This window comes from Pantherophis guttatus, chromosome 1 (genome assembly GCF_059756535.1).
Source record: "Pantherophis guttatus breed Tessera chromosome 1, ASM5975653v1, whole genome shotgun sequence".
In the NCBI taxonomy this organism is placed as follows: Eukaryota; Metazoa; Chordata; class Lepidosauria; order Squamata; family Colubridae; genus Pantherophis; species Pantherophis guttatus.
The window spans coordinates 337716064-337736612 of NC_142063.1; the positions used below are offsets into that span (position 1 = coordinate 337716064).

General features: G+C 44.1%; 1 protein-coding gene across 2 annotated transcripts in view; it reads right to left on the reverse strand.

Annotated features, from left to right (window-relative positions):
• Positions 1–6090: 6090 nt before the first annotated feature.
• Positions 6091–20549, reverse strand: part of KSR1 (kinase suppressor of ras 1) — a 170394-nt gene continuing 155935 nt past the window's right edge. For both annotated transcript variants that reach the window (XM_060693201.2, XM_060693202.2), the window contains 4 exons: positions 19486–19617; positions 16543–16678; positions 13215–13348; positions 6091–6491 (listed from right to left, as the gene is read on the reverse strand). In XM_060693201.2, coding sequence (XP_060549184.1) covers positions 6413–6491; positions 13215–13348; positions 16543–16678; positions 19486–19617 — 481 coding nt within the window. In that variant the 3' untranslated portion in view covers positions 6091–6412. The remainder of the gene's footprint in view (positions 6492–13214; positions 13349–16542; positions 16679–19485; positions 19618–20549) is intronic.

The window sequence follows — 20549 nt, forward strand, 5'->3', positions numbered from 1 at the left end:
CTGTGCCCCAGGAAGTTCAAAGCTCAAAAGGACATAAAACCAAGGCACGCTCAGCATCTTTTTTTTTTTTTTTTTAATTTGATTTATATGCCGCCCTTCTCCGAAGACTCAGGGCGGCTTACAATGTGCTCAGCAATAGCCTTCATCCTTTTGTATATTTATATAAAGTCAGCTTATTGCCCCCACAAACTGGGTCCTCATTTCACCTACCTTAGAAAGGATGGAAGGCTGAGTCAACCTTGAGCCTTGGCGAGATTCGAACCCTGCAGTAATTGCAGGCAGCTGGTCTTAATAAGCTTAATAACAGGGTGCCTTAAACCCCTGTACTACCAAGGCTCTTGGTAGTTTTTGCCCCTTTTCTGCTCAGGAACTCAAACCATGTGATCCTGTCCACCATTAAACCATCTTTCCAAGCAGTCTCCGTGTTTCCAGTGTCTTTTTCCCCACTTGGAACTGAACCCAGAAGTATATTTCTTCCAACAGCCCTTACGACTGCCGCAGCATCCTCACGTGATCAAAATTTGGGTGCTTGGCATCCGGCATGTATTTACTACAGTTGCACATCATGTGATTGCCAGTTATGACTTTCCCAGGCAGCATCTGACCAACAGAGTCAATGGGGGAAGCCAGAGTCCCTTAACGATCGTCTGTTTCACTTAAACAATGGTGGGGATTTGCTTAACAGAATCGGGCACGACTCACTTAACAATTGCCGCGATTGTCCCAAAGGTGCTCTTCAGAACTGAAGGAGCTTCTTGGATGAGAAGCGAAATCTCTTCATGGAAACAATCGAGAAAGTCCAGTTGCCTTTTGGAAAAGCACTTTTAGGGGTAACCATGGACAATTGAGATTTTCCATAGACAATTGCCTTGATTAGCGATGGGAATTGTGGTCTCAGTTGTGCTTGTACATCGAGAGCTACCTGTACACGTAATTTCAGGTTGGAGGCAGGCTGCTATTGCGATAACTTTACAAACTATCCATGCTGGACTTGGCTACCCTTTGCCTCATATTTGTCACAAGTCTTTAGGCCAATGTTTCTCAACCTTAGCTATGTAAAACTTGTCGACTTTTTAAAATTCTCTCTTCCTCCTTCATTAGTTCCCTATTCCTGGAAGGCTCGTGTCTTCGTAGGTCAGGAATGCATTAATTTCTATCAGTTTTGTGTCCATATATCAGATAGATGCCCAATCCTTTTTTTTTTTTTAAATTTGATTTATATGCCGCCCTTCTCCGAAGACTCAGGGCGGCTTACAATGTGCTCAGCAATAGCCTTCATCCTTTTGTATATTTATACAAAGTCAGCTTATTGCCCCCACAAACTGGGTCCTCATTTCACCTACCTTAGAAAGGATGGAAGGCTGAGTCAACCTTGAGCCTTGGAGAGATTCGAACCCTGCAGTAATTGCAGGCAGCTGGTCTTAATAAGCTTAATAACAGGGTGCCTTAAACTCCTGTACTACCAAGGCTCTCTTTGCGGAGGCTCTGAAGTTTTAAAGAGACAAATGGACGTCTTATGTGTAAGACCTATAAATGTTAAAAAAAGGACTAACGTTTTTGGCCTTGGCCATTTTGAAAGGGCCCCAGGAACTACAAAGAGGATCACTTGAGCATAAGGTACATTTTAGTCGTCTTTGTTCTGACCTAGGCTTCCCCAAAAAGCATGAAGCAGAATCCTGGTCCCGACAAAACTTCTTTTATTAAACGAACAGTGAATTTATCTCATTCAGCAAAGTCTTTTAAGGGAGAATTTATAGTCACAGACCTTATCTGGCTTGGCTGATAAGCTGCCAGGCTGATATCTTCAAAACTTGGCAAGGAGTTTCGGAGAGTCATAAACCAATTAGGCAAACTAATTTTTTTTTTTAATTTGATTTATATGCCGCCCTTCTCCGGAGACTCAGGGCGGCTTACAATGTGCTCAGCAATAGCCTTCATCCTTTTGTATATATTTATACAAAGTCATCTTATTGCCCCCACAACTGGGTCCTCATTTCACCTACCTTAGAAAGGATGGAAGGCTGAGTCAACCTTGAGCCTTGGCGAGATTCGAACCCTGCAGTAATTGCAGGCAGCTGGTCTTAATAAGCTTAATAACAGGGTGCCTTAAACCCTTGTACTACCAAGGCTCTTGGTTTTTGTCTCCTGCAAACTCCTGCAAACTCCACTCCCCTTTCGCTCCTCTTTTATTCCCTCTGGGAGAGGCCGTTCATCATCCACCTGTGGCCTTACTCCCAAGTCGACCCTTGTTCTTTAGCTGTTCCCTTCGTCTGGCAACTCTGAGCCTGCGCACACTGGGAACACTGCCTCACTGATGTCTGACTCCAAAGGCAGCTGATAACTGTCATATGGACCTGGCCCCCTTTCTGCCTCTGATGCAGAGCCCTCATCAGAGCCTTCCCCAGACTCCAGGACTGGCCCATGTTCCTCCCCAACCTCCTCACTGTCCGAATCTGCTGCCAGCTCCGCCGGCCGCTGGCGGACCACAATAGTCCTGTTTCATGCTATAACTGTTCAGTTCATTCAGAAATGTTTGCCAAAGGATTATTTTTAAGGGTTTGGAAATTTAAGCATAACAATGTCTCTCTTGGGCCATCTCTGTCTTCAGGCTTGTAGATATAGTAATAGCAATAGCATTTGGATTTACTACTGCTTCATAGTGTTTTACAGCATTCTCTTAAGCAGTTTGCAGAGTCTGCAACAATCTGGGTCCTCATTTTACCGACCTCGGAAGGATGGAAGGCTGAGTCAACCTTGAGCCAAAGAGGATTGAACTCCTAGCAATCGGCAGAGTCAACCTGCAATACTACATTCTAACCACTGCGCCACCACAACTCATATCTAGAAATATCCAATGCAATGGTGGGATTCAGCCGGTTCGGGAAAACCGGTAGTTAAATTGTTGGCTGCCCCCCCCCTTCCAGGAGTCCCCACGCACCCCATTTTGGCTCTCAGGTAAGTGCAGGGAGGCCTCCTAGACTCTGACCCAGCGGCCTATTTTCGCTCCCAGGAAGCTGCAGGGAGGCATCCCCCCTTGTGTTGTTTTTGTTCCCAGCGGGGTGCAGGAGGCCGAGTACTGCCTGTCACACCCCTGGCCACGCCCACCATGGCTACGCCCACCTAGCCCGTCATTAGGGCAGAGAACCGGTTGTTAAATTATTTGAATCCCACCACTGAAATGGTGGCTGATAATGATATGTGTATCAAAATAACTTCCATGGGATTGTATCATTTGTATCATGAGGTTGGCTGTGAAAACAGAAGTTGTGTTATTTCACCTGTGGTATCACAAAACACATGTCATTTGCCCTCTATGCCATCACCTTGGCTCCCTCCTCCCAAAGCTCTACAAAGTTAGTATTTTTGCAGAAGATAAGAAAAAGGTAGCAGCTCCTTTTTCAGGAATGGCTGAAAAACATCTGATGTTTTCTACAGAACCCCCAACTCCCAACTATAGTTATCCTAACCCAAGTTATATTTTAGTTACACCCCAAAGCCACAGCAACGGTCAGCATTATTTTTGTAAAAAAAAAATGCCATCACATCAGGTGTTTCATCCAGAGCAAAATTTTATTCACTTAAAGAAACTCTAAAATATTCAGAATTTCATTAGCACAGAATGTTCTTTTTCAGACTCTTTTTTTTCCTTCTCAACCGCTGAAAAAAACAATACAGAACTCTTTGTTAATACTAACCATTTTTAAATTAAATTAATAGCCATTTCAGAAGACAAACTTAGTTGATAGAAAGTATTTATATATTTATATATATATTTATATATAGACGTGTGTATTTACTGTACAAAGTTTACATTTAGGGGGAAAAAAAGTAAATTTTCTCCAATATTACAGACTTAAAAGTTTACGTACAGGGTTTAAATTGTGACTAGGGAGACTCTTGATGTACAGATGTGCTTCCCTTTAAAAAGAACCAGAAAGACATAACCTCACAGTGCTAATTCATTTTCTTACAATCAGCATTAAAAGAGTAATTAACAAATGATAGCAGTTTTTTTTCCTTGATTTGTTTTGTGCATGTGTGTTCCTGTGAAATATTCCTTTTACCTTAGATGAGGGGGAAATGTGAGTCATTCTCTTACTTGCTGGCAGATGCATCTGGATATGTAACAGTGTAAACAGAAGTGGTTTATAAGAGTAGAATCTGTATTGAAAGTAGAGATTTTAGGGGAGGAATCACACTTAATTCCGGCTGTCACATGAACCAGGACACAGGAATTCAGTGGAGCAAATAACCTTAATTTTATTGTTTATTATAATAATTGCAACTAATATGAATTCTCTTCTGTATTTTGTAATTTTCCTTCCTGGCATATTTAAAAATAATAATCATAATTTGCAGGCAACTTTTTAAGGAACTGGCAGGCAGAGACAGTCAGAGAGAGATGTCTTGTAACCTCAGGTCAGCATTCCTTTACCTTGGCAGCTTTTAAGATTTGTGGACTTCAATTCCCATAATTCCTGTGGCTGGCTCGAGATTTCTGGGAGCTGAAGTCCACACGTCTTAAAGTTGCCAAGGTGTGATGTTTTAATGTCAAAAGTGGACTGAGCCCATAATGTCACCAGTGAACCACCCATTTCCCATTATCCAGACCACCACTCCAATTTTTATTCTCCATGTTTCAATGATCAGAGAGATCGGAAAAGAATGTTTATACCACTTATATTACTTCTGTTCTATGTTTCTGAATGTTAAATCGAAAGAATATTTCAGAAACAAGGAGAAAGAAAAGAACATTGCACCAATGACCTAAGAGTTGGGTCCAGATTAATCTAAAGGCAATATACTTAGTTTAATATTTATTGTGTTCATAAAAAGGGCAGTTCTGAATAAACAGGGCTTCCACATTCCTTCACGAGGGGGGCAGGGAAAACATGGGCTTAGATCATGGTTAAGAATAGGATTGAAGCATGTTACTGCAAACCTGGATGAACAGACTGTTATCCCTCTTATCAAGAGGCCCAGGATGATGGGATCTAGAGTCTAACAATACAGAATCTAGATTCCATAGGTTTCTCTATTCAGATTAAGTAGTCATTACTTGGGACAGAGTGGTAGCTGTGTAGAAGTGCGCAAGAACTACACACATGCACACACAATTACCTTACTCCCCTTCCCATTCCTGCCCTCTCGTGTATGAGAAACTCTGCTTCCAATCTGCATCCGATAAGTGGTGGTTTACAAAATCTGAAAAAAAACTTAGAATGCAGATCACAAAGATAGGGATTGGGTGGTTTAACAAGATTCCGGAAATCGATAGTAAGCCGCTTTTAATTTGTTGTAAAAAAATAATAATGACTGGAATGCCCCTGGTCACCAACACCCAACACAATCTGAGGGAATTCTTCTTTACAAAGATAAAAGTTGATGGCGATTTTCAAAGGTACAGAGCCACAGCCTATCTCAGGTCTCCAGGTAAGATGACTTTAGGACAGGGGTGGGCAACTGTGGCCCTTTTACAACCTGTGGACTTCAACTCCCAGAATTCCTGAGACAGCCAAGCTCTCTCAGGAATTCTGGGAGTTGAAGTCCACAGGTTGTAAAAGGGCCACAGTTGCCCACACCTGCTTTTAGGGCATCTTATTCTATTTGATGCTCATTTTCCATTGGGCAGCTTCAGAGATGCACATACATGCTCAGAGGTCCTGTCTACCCAGTAGGATTATAAAGCTTTCAAACTGCAGCTTGGCTGGGAAGAAAGGGGCCCTGCAATTTTCCAGGCCTCCCTCCAAACTTGGAAGGCTCCTTGGAGGAGTAAAACTGGGCCCTGCAGACAGCTTAGGTCAGAGGTGGGGAACTATGGCCCCTTTTATGGCTCGTGGACTTCAACTCCCAGAATTCCTGAGCCAGCCGGCTCAGGAATTCTGGGAGTTGAAGTCCACGAGCCATAAAAGGGGCCATAGTTCCCCACCCGGGCTTAGATGCTACCATGCTGTCCCTCAAGACCTGTCAAAAAGTCATTTTTCAAGGCAACATTCTAAACTTTTGCTTCTTGATCAACAAAACCCAGATTTGTAACCGTTAAATAGTGCCCGAATAATTTTGAAATAAGAAAAGTGCTAGTGAAAATGCTTGGTGTTGATGGTGGTGGTGGTGGTTTTTTTTTTTAAAAAAGACACCTTTTTATCATGTTTATTATTAACCGTTAATCCACACAGAAGAAAAAAAAGTCATCCAAATGTAAACATTTCAAAAAGGAAGCCTCTGACTTAAGCAAACACATCAAACATCCATATTGGGCGGGGTGGACTCGCCATCTTCTCCTTCCGTAACTTTTGAGATCTTTCCGTTTTAAGATCGCAGGCAGGTTTTTTTTCCCCAGGCGTGTGAATGGCACAGAGTGGGGTGGGGGGAAACCAAAACCAGGAGCCAAGGATCATTAAAACACAGCAAGCTATATCTTTTGATTACTGGATTCCAGATCTCCCAGAGCAAATCGTTCAAAACGGATAACCATTTTGCTACTGTTAAGGCTGAAGGGGGAAAAGGAGGAGGAGAATGGGGAGTGGGGAGGAAAGGAAATTAAAACAGTTACATGTTAATTTCTACTATAAAATGAAATGCCAAATGAACAAATTGATTCTAATTTCCAACACAGAAAGCAAGACATTGAGGCGCTCCTATATAAAATGTGCGTGCACTTCAAATATTTTGGAACAACTAGGGATTTTCTCCCATTACGTTTTCTCATTAAAAAATATTTTTTTCAGCCTAAGAGAACCTCATTCATATCCCTGTCCTACAAGAAGGGCCACTCTAAAGTATTTGTGAGTCTTGGGGCACTTTTTGGTCTTGACAAAAGGACTCAACCTTATTTGAGCCTACCAATTAACTATCACACATTGTGACGAGTCATAAAACAGGTGCATCCACTGCTGCAATTTTATTACCTTTTTTGGGGGGGAAGGTCGTTAAGCAACCACCGTGGTCCTAAAGTGAACTCTTTCCCAGAAGACTGTTCTAAGCTATGACAAGACAGGTTCACAGATCTGATGGCTGTCCCCCCACCTGCCAGTCAGGTGATTGCATTTTGGGTACTCAGTAACTGGCCTGCATCAATGGCCATTTGCAGCATTCGGCAGTCGCATAAGCCATAAAGGAGAAAATTTGGGGCTCAGGGTTGAAATGAGGGGTCCTTGGTGCTCTCTGAGCTTGCTTGTTTTCTTGCCGACGTTTCATTACCAGGGGTGAAATCCAGCAGGTTCTAACAGGTTCTGCAGAACTGGTAGCGGAAATTTTGAGTAGTTCGGAGAACCGGCAAATACCACCTCTGGCTGGCCCCTGGAATGGGGTGGGAATGGGGATTTTGCAGTATCCTTCCCCTGGAGTGGGGTGGGAATGGAGATTTTGCAATATCCTTCCCCCAGGAATGGGGAGGGAATGGAGATTTTGCAATATCCTTCCCCTGCCACGCCCACCAAGCCACACCCACAGAACCGGTAGGGAGAAGTTTTGGATTTCACCCCTGTTCATTACCCTAACTAGGTAACATCAACTAGCACTGATGATGTTATCTAGTTAGGATAATGAAACTTCGGCAAGAAAACAAGCAAGTTTAGAGAGCACCAAGGACCCCTCAGTCACATCACTTACAACTTTTTTTTGCTGGTTTTGGTTTTTTGGGTTTCCAGCAAAAAGCCCCCATTGCTGACAATGGGTTCACCTAATGACTGCAGTATTTGCTTAATGACTGCAGAGTTCAGTTTATAATTGCCACATTCACTTAATGACCCTGGGGGGAGGGAAATGTAATACAATTAGGTTGGTTATGTGGGTTCCATAACTTCATGGCATCATGACATGTGATGGAAATTCCAGGCTGTTTTACAATTGTAAATCAAGGACTAGCTGTACTATGAAAGGAAATCGTGTGGTGGATGTTATTTTTATGGGCCACATTTAAATATAAACACAGAGAAAGATTTTGGATTTAGCTGGGTAATTCTCTTCGGATGCTTTGCTCACTATTGTCTATGAAAAAATGTAGCCTGGGTATTTGGAAGGCTAAGTGGAATTATTATTATTATTATTATTATTATTTATTATTAGTCCAATTTATATGCTGCCCTTCTCCGTAGACTCAGGGCAGCTTACAATGCGTTATAGCAATAGCCTGCATACTTTTATGTATATACCTGCTTATTAGGGCTTTCAGCCTCCCCTAAGCGGTATTGTTCTATACAAAGCTGGCTTATTGCCCCCACAATCTGGGTCCTCAATTTACCTACCTCGAAAGAATGGAAGGCTGAATCAACCTTGAGCCTGGTGAGATTTGAACTTGCAGTAATTGCAGGCAGCTGGCAGCTAAGTGATAGCACTTAACAGCAGTTAGTCCGCTGCACCACCGAGGCTCTTGCAATGAATGAAACCCAGGGCCTTTCTAGCTATCGGACTGTAGGCCTTTCCTTTTGAGATCCTTTACAGAAGAAAAGCTGGAATTGGAAAACCCAGAGTTTCCCATGCAGCGGTCACCAACTGGTGGTCCATGAGAAAATTTTGGTGGTCCGCAGAAAAATTATTTGCATTTTTTATATTGCACTAAATACTATTTATCTTTTTAAAAATTCATATTAGTGGTCTGCGGGATTTACAGTTATGAATTTAGTGGTCCCTGAAGTCCGAAAGGTTGGTGACCCCTGCTCTAAGGCATCATATCATCAATTCAATTCCTTCTGCAGGTGATTAGCCAAACAGGAATAATTAATCTCTCCACTGCTTTCTGCTATGAGATTTCCATAAAGGAAAAATGCCATGGCTTGAAACATTTGGAACCGTTGAAACATGATTTGTTGCTTATTTTAAAAACAGACATAAATGCATTTGGATAAGTCGGGAGTTCAGAATGAACTGCGGAGTCCTTGATGTTCTCTGAATGTGCTTGTTAATTGCCGATATTTTGTAACCCAACTAGGTAACATCATCAGTATTAGTGAGTGTGGGATTTGCTCCCTGTTCAGCCCTCAACAGACACATAGAAATAAAGCACATTTACACACCATTCAAGAGACAATAAAACCATTAAGAAAGACACAAAAAGACCAGTACACATCCTCTCCAGCAATCAACACCCAGATAAGCAAGAATTAACACAACACAAGCAATCAAGCAAAAAACAATAGTCTAATCCAGGGGTCTCCAACTTTGGCAACTTTAAGACTTGTGGACTTCAACTCCCAGAATTCCTCAGCCAGTTTTGGGAGTTGAAGTCCACAAGTCTTAAAGTTGCCAAGGTTGGAGGCCCCTGATCTAATCAAGGAACTACCAAGGAGAAAACCACATCCCAACCTGCACCGGTAGGACAAGTAATTGTACATAAAAAGGCACCAAACCCCACACTCACAAGCACTGATGATGTTACCTAGTCAGGTCACGAAATGTCTGCAAGCAAACAATCAAGCCCAGAGAGCACCAAGGACAATGCATAACATAAATAGGACTACACTGTAATATCAGTAAAATGACTTCATGTTCAAATACCCCATGAAACTATTGTTCCCATTTCAACCGGACAGCCATTTAAAAATGTTCTGGCTTTTAATACAAATAAATAAACAAATAAATACAAAGCACAATCCTCTTTCTCCTTCTTTCTCTTTCATGCATGCGCTAACGCTTCTTCCATTTATGGAAAGGCAGAATATACGTACAGTAAAGTGATAAACAGGAAAAGTATACAATATATTCTAAAAAGACAACGGAAGTGATGCCATCGCCTTTGAAACATGCAAAGATATACCACTTTTGACACCATGAAAAATTAGCCAACTCAGCACTTATTACAATTACTCATCAGTTCAGGGTTGTTGTTTTTTTTAAAAGACTCAGTCTTAATTCATCCCCTGGCTGGGTGGGATAAAAATTTATACATTTCTAATTAGCCCCACTGGAGCTGTTATGGAAGAATGAACCCCTGGTTTTGTTTTTTTTAATGTCTCTCTTGCTGGAAGTCAAATGCACACTACAGTTCAACGTGTCTTTATTTTAAAACTTGCCTACAAAAGACAAGCACACAATGTTTTTTGTTTTTTTTTTCATTTTGTGTTTTGCTTACACCTTGCAGACCAGGCTGGTGATAGGAGTACACAGAGAAAGAGAGAGTGACAGAGAAAGCACGGGAAGGGCGGGGGGAACGAGGAACCTGGCAGGTGAGTTGCTCCAAGGAGCAAGGGGCGGATGGGTGGAGAAGTGGAAAAAAAATCCCTCTTAAGTTCAGTGTTAATAGAGAGGCAAAGAGTTCTTAACAGACAGGTCACTTCACATGAGCAGCCCACACACCAAGAAAAGAGGCGGGACGGAAGAAGGAACCGTTAGCAGCATCAGGGAGCCAGGGGGGCGGGCACTCAAGGGTTAAAAATGGAAACGGTGCACGCAAGATCCGAGCTGCTGGGTGGATTAGTCACAAGTGCTCATGCAAGAGGAAATTCAGCTATTGCGCCAGGAGCTACAACCTGTAAGAGAGAAAGTAGAAGGAAGACACACAAAAAGGGAAGAGAGTTAGTTCACAGTCAAAAAAAGGTTCGAAGGTCAGAAGCACGGGGAGGGGGGAAGAGATTTGTGTGTTTGGCCCTTCAGAGCTCATTTTCCTAACTGAACTCCATCGTCTATGGCAGGGGTCTCCAACCTTGGCAACTTTAAGCCTGGCGGACTTCAACTCTCAGAATTCCCCAGCCAGCTTTGCTGGCTGGGGAATTCTGGGAGTTGAAGTCCTCCAGGCTTAAAGTTGCCAAGGTTGGAGACCCCTGGTCTATGGAGCTTCTCAATCATCCAGGTCATGGTTGTCCCAAAGGTGTTTTTTTCATGAGGCAACTGGACTTTCTGGTTTTTCTTTGAAGACGTTCCACTTCTCCTCCAAGAAGCTGAAGTGGCTCTGATTGATTTCCCCACCATCCAGTCAGAGCTGAAGAAGCTTCTTGGAGGAGAAGCGAGACGTCTTCAAAGAAAAACCAGAAAGTCCAGTTGCCTCATGAAAAAAGCACCTTTGGGGACAACTGAGCTAATCATATTCTTACCACTGGTTCGTCGTGTGTGTGTGCACCTTCCACACACGTGCTTGGCCTTTTGCGCATGTGCTTTGTGTGTGCGCCTTCCACGCATGTGCCCACCCTCGAAAATGTGGCTAAACAGGACGTCTTTACGCCAGGGCAGGTAGGCAGGCCCACCCGCTATCTCTGCTACCGGTTCACAGAATATTCACCAGAGGCTGAATACCACCAGTGGAACTGATCCCACAGAAATGGGGGCCTTGGATGGTCTGAGGGTTGTTGTTTTGTGTTTTTTTTTTTTTTTGCTCTGGGAAAGAACTCCAAGTACAAACTCTTTTGTACTTGACTGTGCTGAAAAAAGTTGAAAGTTAATGCCTTTTTCCCCTCTGCCTCTTTGCCCTACACTTCTCTTTCTCCTTTTTTTCTCCTTTCCCCACCCACTTTCCTCTTATCTTTACGGTTATTTTCCGTTTATCTTGTGAAATTAATACATTTATGAAATTATTAATAAAATTCTTGGGGGGAAAAAGAACTCCTAGGTTTCTTCCGAAGTGATTAACATAACTAGATCTTAGGATTCTATGAAAGATCCTGAAAATGAAAAGAGGACAGGTAGTCCTTCGCCTTACTATAATTGAGTCCAGAATTACCATCATAAAACATGTCAGTCATTAAGTGGGTCACCACATGACTGTGCCTGATTTTGTGACTTTTATTTTTTTGCTGTGATTCTTAAATGGATCGCCATTTGAGATGATGGGAAGTTCAGAAGCAAGAATAATGTTTCAATGGTGCAGGGAAGATATTTTGGGGGGGGGTGAGATGCATGTTTCTCACATTTCATCAGATGCCACAATATTGGTTAGCAGCATGAGAAAAGGGGATTACAGGTAGTTCTCGACTTACAATCACAAGTTCTGGGACCAGAATTTCTATTGTTAAGCAAAGCAGTTGTTAAACGAGTTGCACCCGATTTTACAACTGCTTTTGACTTGACAAAATTCTGCAGTTGTTAAGTGAATCAGGCAGGCATTAAGCGAATCCAGCTTCCCCAATGGACTCTGCTTGTCAGAAGCTGGCTGGGAAGGTTGCAAATGGCAATCACAGGACCATAGGGATGCTGCAACGGTTGTAAGTGCGAGGACTGATTGTCACTTTTTTTCAGTGTCGTTGCAACTTACTAAACAAATGGTAGCAGATCGAGGACTACCTGTAAGACGGATATGGCTGCCTGCGTTTTGGCTAGGAGGGCTTCTGTCTAAGCTTCAGGGATGTCTCAAAAGTCAAGATGGCAGCCGAAGCTCTGGTTGTTCTTTTATGTGCATTGTACATAAGACTGTTAGGCAGTGATTCCCAATCTTTGCAACTTTACAATACATGGACTTCAACTCCCAGAATTCCCTAGTCAGACAGCCTTCCTCCCTTCTTCCATGTCCCTCCTTCCTTCCTTCCTTCCTTCCTTCCTTTCCTTCCTTCCTTCTCTCTTTTTCTCTCTCTCCTTTCCTGCCTTCATTCTCTTTCTTTTTCTCTCTCCCTCCTTCCTTCTCTTTTTTCTCTCTCTCCTTTCCTGCCTTCCTTCCTTCTCTCTCTTTTTCTCTCTCCCTCCTTCCTTCTCTTTTTTCTCTCTCTCCTTTCCTGCCTTCCTTCCTTCTCTCTCTTTTTCTCTCTCCACCCTTCCATCTCTCTCTTTTTTTCTCTCTCTCTCTCCCTCCCTTCCTTCCTTCCTTCCTTCCTTCCTTCCTTCCTTCCTTCCTTCCTTCCTTCCTTCCTTCCTTCCTTCCTTCCTTCTCCCATGTCCTTCCTCCTCTATCCCTCTCCCCCTCTCTCCCTTTCTTCCTGCCTGCCTGTCAACCATTCAACCACCTAGCTTCAGGTATTAAAAAATTACTTTTTAAACAGCACAAGACTCCTTGGAAAAAAATTGTCTTGGCACAGTCATATTCACTCTGAGAACAAATGAAAGTGAAAGAAAAAGTGTGGTGGGAGGAGAACAGAGGAGGCAAATTTAATGTTGGATGATATTATGATTTGTTTAAAGAAGTTCCATTTTATTAAATAGCCACTTTATTTAGGAAACACACACAATTGATACGTTATAATAAATATGTCTATCAAACCTGCTGCCCTGGGTCCATCTCTCATTTGTTCATCAATCAAAAGCCTAATAAAATGCAATTTTTGGAAATAGGCGAGACAAGGAGAGACAATACATACTCAGCTGATTTCCAGAAGTGTCCCGGGTGAGAAAGCCTCCGGTTAAGCTTTGGCAATTTTTCAAGCATTTCCATCAAGAGGGTGAAGCTGGGCCGCTCAGCCACATCAAAAGCCCAACACGCCGAGAGGATTTCCTACAAGATGACAATAATCTTTTTTTTAAAAAAAAATTAACCCACAGCATCCTTGGAAAAGAAAGACATTCGATTACGAAGAGCACAAACTGTACAAGGTTTTAAAACGTAGTCTGGGTTAACTGCAAGCTGCCCAAATAAATTGCACTACAACATCTATAATCCTGTGTGGCGATGGTCAGTTTGAAGATGGCGACTTCTAAGAGCTGCTTTTAACCAGCCTGACTTGGAAGGAACTGTAAAGCCATAGGTTAGACCTCGAGATTTATAGATTGAATTTAGTTGCAGATCTCCAGCTCTGTTGTGTCTACAAATACAGGCATTAATGAAGAAGAGACTAGAAAGCCACTTGTCTGGAATGGTATAGGGCAGGGGTGTCATACTCGATTGCATTGAGGGTCGCATCCGTGTTCTGTTTGACCTCGGGGGCCGGGTGGATGTGGCTGGGGTGGGCATGGGCAGCTTGACATCACTCGTGTTGTGGCACGCCTCCCAGGTTTCGTTTTTGGCTGAAAAGGCCTCCTGCCGTGCTCTGCCAGTGAAAACGGAGCTCGGGAGTGCTATGCGCGGCTCTCCCGACCTCCATTTTTGCTGGCAGAGCACTGCAGAAGGCCTTTGCAGCCAAAAACAGAGTTTGGGAGGGGTGCGAGTGACATTGAGCAGGCAGAGGCACCGTGGGCCAGTCCTTCGGTGTTTCCAGTGTGGCCTCATGGGCCAGATCTAAGCACCCCGTGGGCTGGATCCGGTCTGCACGCCTTGAGTTTGACACTCCCGGTATAGGGCTTCTGTTGTGACCTAGGCTTCCTGAGTCATTAAAACACCCAAGTCATCCCAAAAACCTCTTTTATTGCAACAGCTGTGAATTCTGTTCATTCACAGCTGAGTCCCAATTAGTTGCAAAAAGTCCTTCGGGAGAAGTCCTTCGGGATAATCACCAACCTTTATGTCCCCTGACACTCTGCCAAACACCTACTTGGCAAAGCCACATGGAGTCCAGAAATAAACACAGATGCTGACTGGGAACAGAATTAACAATGTTGCTTTCCTGCAAAGGGCCCACGTGCCTTTGCTCCTCTTTCAAGCCTTATGGGAGGGGCCAATCATCTCTTGGCCTTACTCCCAAGTCATCCCTTTTGCTTTAGCTGCTCTTGCTTTCTGGCAGCTCTTCACATGCATGCACTAGGAACAGGCTTCTCCTGTTCCTCTGCCACTCTGATATCCGACTCTGGAGCTTCCGGAGTCTGCGCATAACTCCCAGATGGCCCTGGCCCCATCTCTGCCTCCGATGCAGAGTCCTCGTCTGAGCCTTCCCCTAGGACTGGCCCATGTTCCTCCCCAGCCTCCTCACTGTCCGACTCGGCTGCCAGCTCCGCAGGCTGCTGGCAGACCACAACAGTTTCCTGCTTGAGCAGGGGGTTGGACTAGAAGACCTCCAAGGTCCCTTCCAACTCTGTTATTCTGATTAATTGGATACAGAAAACAGGGCCCCCAATTGCACAGGTATCAAGCATATTGTATCTCTTCTTGCATCTCTTGTATAATCTGTCATCTGCTGCAGGTGGTTAGTAAATTGACATGAGCCACCCAAGGGGAAGGGGAGGTTCAGGTATCAGGCAGGGGAAGTCACTATCCTGGGAAAATGGGTGGGGTGAAAAAGGAGAACCTACGGCTAGTCCTCAATTTATGGAGCCTGGCATTTTTTTTGTAAGTCATGATGGTTGTCAATTGAGGCACCTACACGACTGATCTGAATTTAGGGTTGTTTTTTTTTTTTTTGCAGCAGCAGCCATTAAGTGAGTACAGCAGTCATAAAACAAACACAATGATTAACTGAACATGGCAGTTGTTAAGCAAGTCAATGCACCCTTTCTGGCAAAAAAAAAAAAAAGTCTTAATCGCATCACCTGACTGCAGAATACGGCAACTGGTCATAATGGCGAGCCAGTTGCCAAACACCTGAAATGTAAGTCAGGTGACTGTGGGGCAGTGCCACTGTGGGAACTCCGGAACTGGGTCATAAATACTTTGGGGGAAGGGGTCTGTGGTAACTTTCACTGGTTGCTAAGTGACTGATCATTTAAGTGAGGACTACCTGTATTGCCAGGAGTCGGATTCAGCTGGTTCAGACCGGTTTGGGCGAATTGGATGCTAATTTTACATCTGGTTCACCGAATCAGTAGTTGCAAGGACTGGGTGGCCCCTCCCATCCCACTCCTCCCCTTCCAGGAGTCTCCACGTGGCCTGTTTTGGATGCCAGGTAAGTGCAGTGCCCGCACAGAGTCTCTGGGAGGGCAAAAAATGGGCCTCCCAGAAGTTCTGGAAGTCCGGAGCCCGGAGGAGGCTGTTTTCGCCCTCCCAGAGGCTCGAAGAAAGCTGTTGTGGTCCGCCAGCAGCCTGCGGAGCTGGCAGCGGAGTCGGACAGTGAGGAGTTTGGGGAGGACAATGGGCCAGTTCTGGAGTCTGGGGAAGGCCTGGATGAGGGTTCTGCGTCGGAGGCAGAAATGGGGCCAGGGCCATCTGGGAGTGATGCGCGGACTCCGGAGCCTCCAGAGTCGGACAGCAGAGAGGCAGAGGAACAGGAGGAGCCTGTTCCTAATGCATGCATGCGCAAAATTGCCAGAAGGCAAGAGCAGCTAAAGCAAAAAGGACGACTCGGGAGTAAGGCCAGGAGATGATTGGCTCCTCCCAGAAGGCTTAAAAACGGCTCTTGGGATCTTTGTAGGAAAGCAACGTTGCTACATTTGTTTCTTGTCGGCATCTCTTGCTTTTGAATTTCATGGGGTTTTGCCAAGAAAAGCCTTTGGCAGGGTGCCAAAGAAGACAAAGGTTGGTGATAAGGCTGAAGGATTGTTTATGAAGAATGTTTTGGAATTGATTTGTACTAAGCTGAGAATGAATTAATTCATTAGAATACAATGGGGTTAGAATACAATGTGTGCCACCTTGAATGGCGCTCTTAAATGAAAAGCGAGATATAATCCAAATTAATAAAAAGTAGGCATACTTGGGTGCCCAAGGCTCCTGGGAGGATTGAGAACTTAAATTCAAGCCCCACCTTATCCATGAGACAAGGGCAAAACACATGAATGGGAAGCGTATCCTTCCTCTCTGTTGCCCCGGCAGCACCTAGATCCAAGATTCCTGGATCAAACTCTTGGACTCCATGGCGTTGAGGTTTGGTCATATCTACCTACCCCGACTTCTTTCCCCAGGCTACTCGCTTGCAGGACGTGCTTCATTCCTTCACCGCTTCCGATCTGCCAAATCAAGGCCTCCGCTGGCTGGCTCTGAAAGGGCCATTCTCTGGCCTGGAGCTCGTACCACACGGTCCTGAAAAGCAAAGCAGTTCCAAGTTGAAGGTCTGCAATGTTGACAAGTCATGTCACCAAATAGGCATTCATTCATTCATTCATTCATTCTCTTTTAAAATCAGCCAGTGGAACAGACTGCCACATGAAGCAGCATGTTCTAGCTGGAAGATAGGAGTGAATCAGAGGTGGGTTTCAGCCAGTGGTGGGTTTCAAATTTTTTTTACTACCGGTTCTGTGGGCGTGGCTTGGTGGGCTTAGCATAGTGGGCGTGGCAGGGGAAGGATACTGTAAAATCTCCATTCCCTCCCCACTCCAGGAGAAGGTTACTGCAAAATCCCCATTTCCTCCTGATCAGCTGGGACTTGGGAGGCAGAGAATAGATGGGGCGGGGTCAGTCAGAATTTTTACTACCGGTTCTCCGAAGTACTCAAAATTTTTGCTACCGGTTCTCCAGAACTGGTCAGAACCTGCTGAAACCCACCTCTAGCAGAAATTTTGAGTAATTTGGAGAACCGGTAAACACCACCTCTGACTGGCCCCGCCCCCATCTATTCTTTGCCTCCCAAGTCCCAGCTGATTGGGAGGAAATGGGGATTTTGCAGTAACCTTCCCCTGGAGTAGGGAGGGAATCAAGATTTTACAGTAGCCTTCCCCTGCCATGCCCACCAAGCCACGCCCACCAAACCATGCCACGCCCACCAAGCCACACCCACAGAACGGGTAGTAAAAAAAATTTGAATCCCACCACTGGAGTGAACACTTGAACTTCTGTATAAAAGATGGGGTTTAAATAAATCAAATGCCAGGCCAACCCAGATGAATGTTATCTTTTTAAATTTTGGGGCTGATAGAATCCTGAAGGTGACACAAGCTGTTGCAAAACACTGCTTTTCCGCTGGCGTTCCAATGTCATGCTGGCTGTTTTTGGATGTTGCAAAGCTGGAGGCAAACTTGGAAACCAGTATTGTGACAACATGCTCTTGACGTTTTCATAAATTAGAGAAGATTGCTGTACACGTATTCTATTCTGTTCTATAATTGTTAAGTGAATCAGTGCAGATAATAAGTTAGTAACCTGGTTGTTAAGTGCTCGGACTTCCCCTTTGACTTTGCTCATCAGAAGGTCACAAAAGGTGATCAAAGACCTTGGGACACTGTAATGGTCGTAAACATAAACCAAGAGCCTTGGTAGTACAGTGGTTTAATGCACCCTGTAATTAACACAGCTGCCTGCAATTTCTGCAGGTTCGAATCTTACCAGGCTCAAGGTTGACTCAGCCTTCCATCCTTTCTAAGGTAGGTTAAATGAGGAGCCAGTTTGTGGGGGCAATAAGCTGACTTTGTATAAAATATACAAAAGTATGAAGGCTATTGCTTAACGCACTGTAAGCCGCCCTGAGTCTCCGGAGAAGGGCGGCATATAAATCAAATTAAAAAAAAAAAAAATGAACCATTTGCCAAGCGTCTGAATTTTGATCACGTGATCCTAGAGATGCTGTAAAGGTCGTAAGTGCAAAAAATGGTCGTAAGTCACATTTTTCAGAGCCGTTGTAACTTTGAACGGTCCCTAAACAAACTGTTGTAAGTTGAGGACTACCAGTACTATGATTGGGACTGTGCTTAGAGAGAAAAAACTATTTTTCTTTAAAAAAAAAAGAGAGACAAGAGTGTTGAAATTTCCCAGAACAGCAATTTTCAAATGTCATGGCTTTTGAAATGTAATTAATTTTCACGAAATGTAAAATATAAAAATCAGTGAACGCAGGTTAACACTCACACCCACGTATGCAAATATTTCACTAGATTTTTGAAAACATGTTGGCACCTTTCTCAACTGTTTTTAACACGTAATTGCATAGAACTGCTAAGTGAAAGTGAGAATCGCGTGACCGCAATTCACACACTGAAGCAGCTACAGCTTCCCCAAATTTCAGTTCCTCGGGGAACATGAGTCCTCATCTTTTGCACGCATTCTGTAATTTAGCTCACTTAGCTACTTGGTTCAAAAAGTGTTGCCCTATGATGTACTATTACACCCAGTTAAAGTCCTGACAATGAGAGTATTAGCAGTACATGGATTATTTGGGGGGGGGGGGAGTTTTCCTGCTCTACAATAGCAATAGCACTTAGACTCTTATACCGATTCACAGTGCTTTGCAGCACTCCCTAAGCGGTTTACAGAGTCAGCATATTGCCCCCAACAATCTGGGTCTTCATTTTACTGACCTTGGAAGGATGGAAGGCTGAGTCAACCTTTATTTTATTTTTATTTTATTTTATTAAATTTGTATACCGCCCTACTCCCGAAGGACTCAGGGCGGTGAACAGCCATAAAATAAAACATGTAGATACAAAATTTAAAATAGAGATAAAACTAATTAAATAAATTTGGCTGAGACATTTTAAAACCCCAGTAAATTAAAACCAAATTTAAAATTTAAAATTTAAAACCTTGAGCTGGTCAGGATCGAACTCCTGATAGATGGCAGAGTTTGCCTGCAATACTGCATTTCTAACTACTGCGCCACCTGGTGGCACCTGGTGGCATAGTGGTTAGAATTCATGATGGTGTGCAACACATTATGATTTTTCCAGTGTATGATATGGGGTGCCATCAAGGCACTGACTGGCTGTGTCTTTCTCAACATTCCCTAGCCAAGTTAAAACATGGGCTATATGGGGCTTTCAGATTGTCTCCCATCCAGGCGCTAACCAATTCCAGACCTGCTTAGCTTTTTCCAGATGTCTCTCTTTTTTTCCAGAAAGACAGGATATTTTGGCTGACCTTGACAAGAAGCACCTGCTATGACCTTTCCTCGTTCTTACCCAAAAGCATAGACATCCGCAGCTTTGGAGAAAGGCAGTTTATCTTCACCTTTCCCGGGAGCCATCTCGCGCACAATCTCGGGAGCCAGGTAGCACAGCCAATCATGGTGCAGCTTCAGTTCATTTTCACGCCTGATGTCAGAAAGAAGGAGATTAAAACAGGACTGGGCTGCCGGTAAGGGCTGGATAAATTCAGGTGGACCTGAACCAAATCCATCAAGACTCTGATTCCCAAGTATGTAATTGCTCCATCAACAAATGATTCTTCACTACAATGCTTCTCAACTTCAACAGCTTTAAGTTGTGTGGACTTCAACTCCCAGAATTCTCCAACCAGCCACACATCTTAAAGGGGCGACATGATAGCAATCAGCCTATTTTCCAAACCACCTGAAGGCAGGACAAAAAGCAACGGATGGAAATTAATCATGAAGAGAACCAATCTAGAACTAAGGAGAAATCTTCCTGACAGTGAGAACAATTAATCAGTGGAATGACTTGACTCCAGAAGGTGCTCCAACACTGGAGGTTTTTAAGAAGAGACTGGACAACCATTTGTCTGAAAGGGCATAGGGCAGTGATGGCGAACCTTTTTGTCGTTGCGTGCCGAAAGTGTGCGTGTGAGTGTGCAACAGCGCGTGTGTGCGTGCCTGCACCTGGGGTGGGTTCTAAATTTTTTTACTACCGGTTCTGTGGGCGTGGCTTATTTTGTGGGTGTGGCTTGGAGGTCATGTGACTAGGTGGGCGTGGCTAGCTGGTCAGAGTCATTTCTGGAAGGTCCTCGCACTTACGACCCGACTCATTTGTTTGCTTTTAACACTGATCAGCTGTAGGACGGCCCTTTGAAGCCCCGCGGCAAGAGTTTAAACAGTTTTTTTCCCTCTAGTCATCAGCTGGGACTCAGGAGGCAGCAATAGATTGGGGGTGGGACCAGATAAAAGGTAAGAATAACGGGGGGGGAGGGCGGGGGGGGAGAACTGGTTCGGTGACGTCATATCGTCACCACTACCGGCTCTGCCGAACCGGACCGAACCGGGAGGAACCCACCACTGGCCTGCACCCAT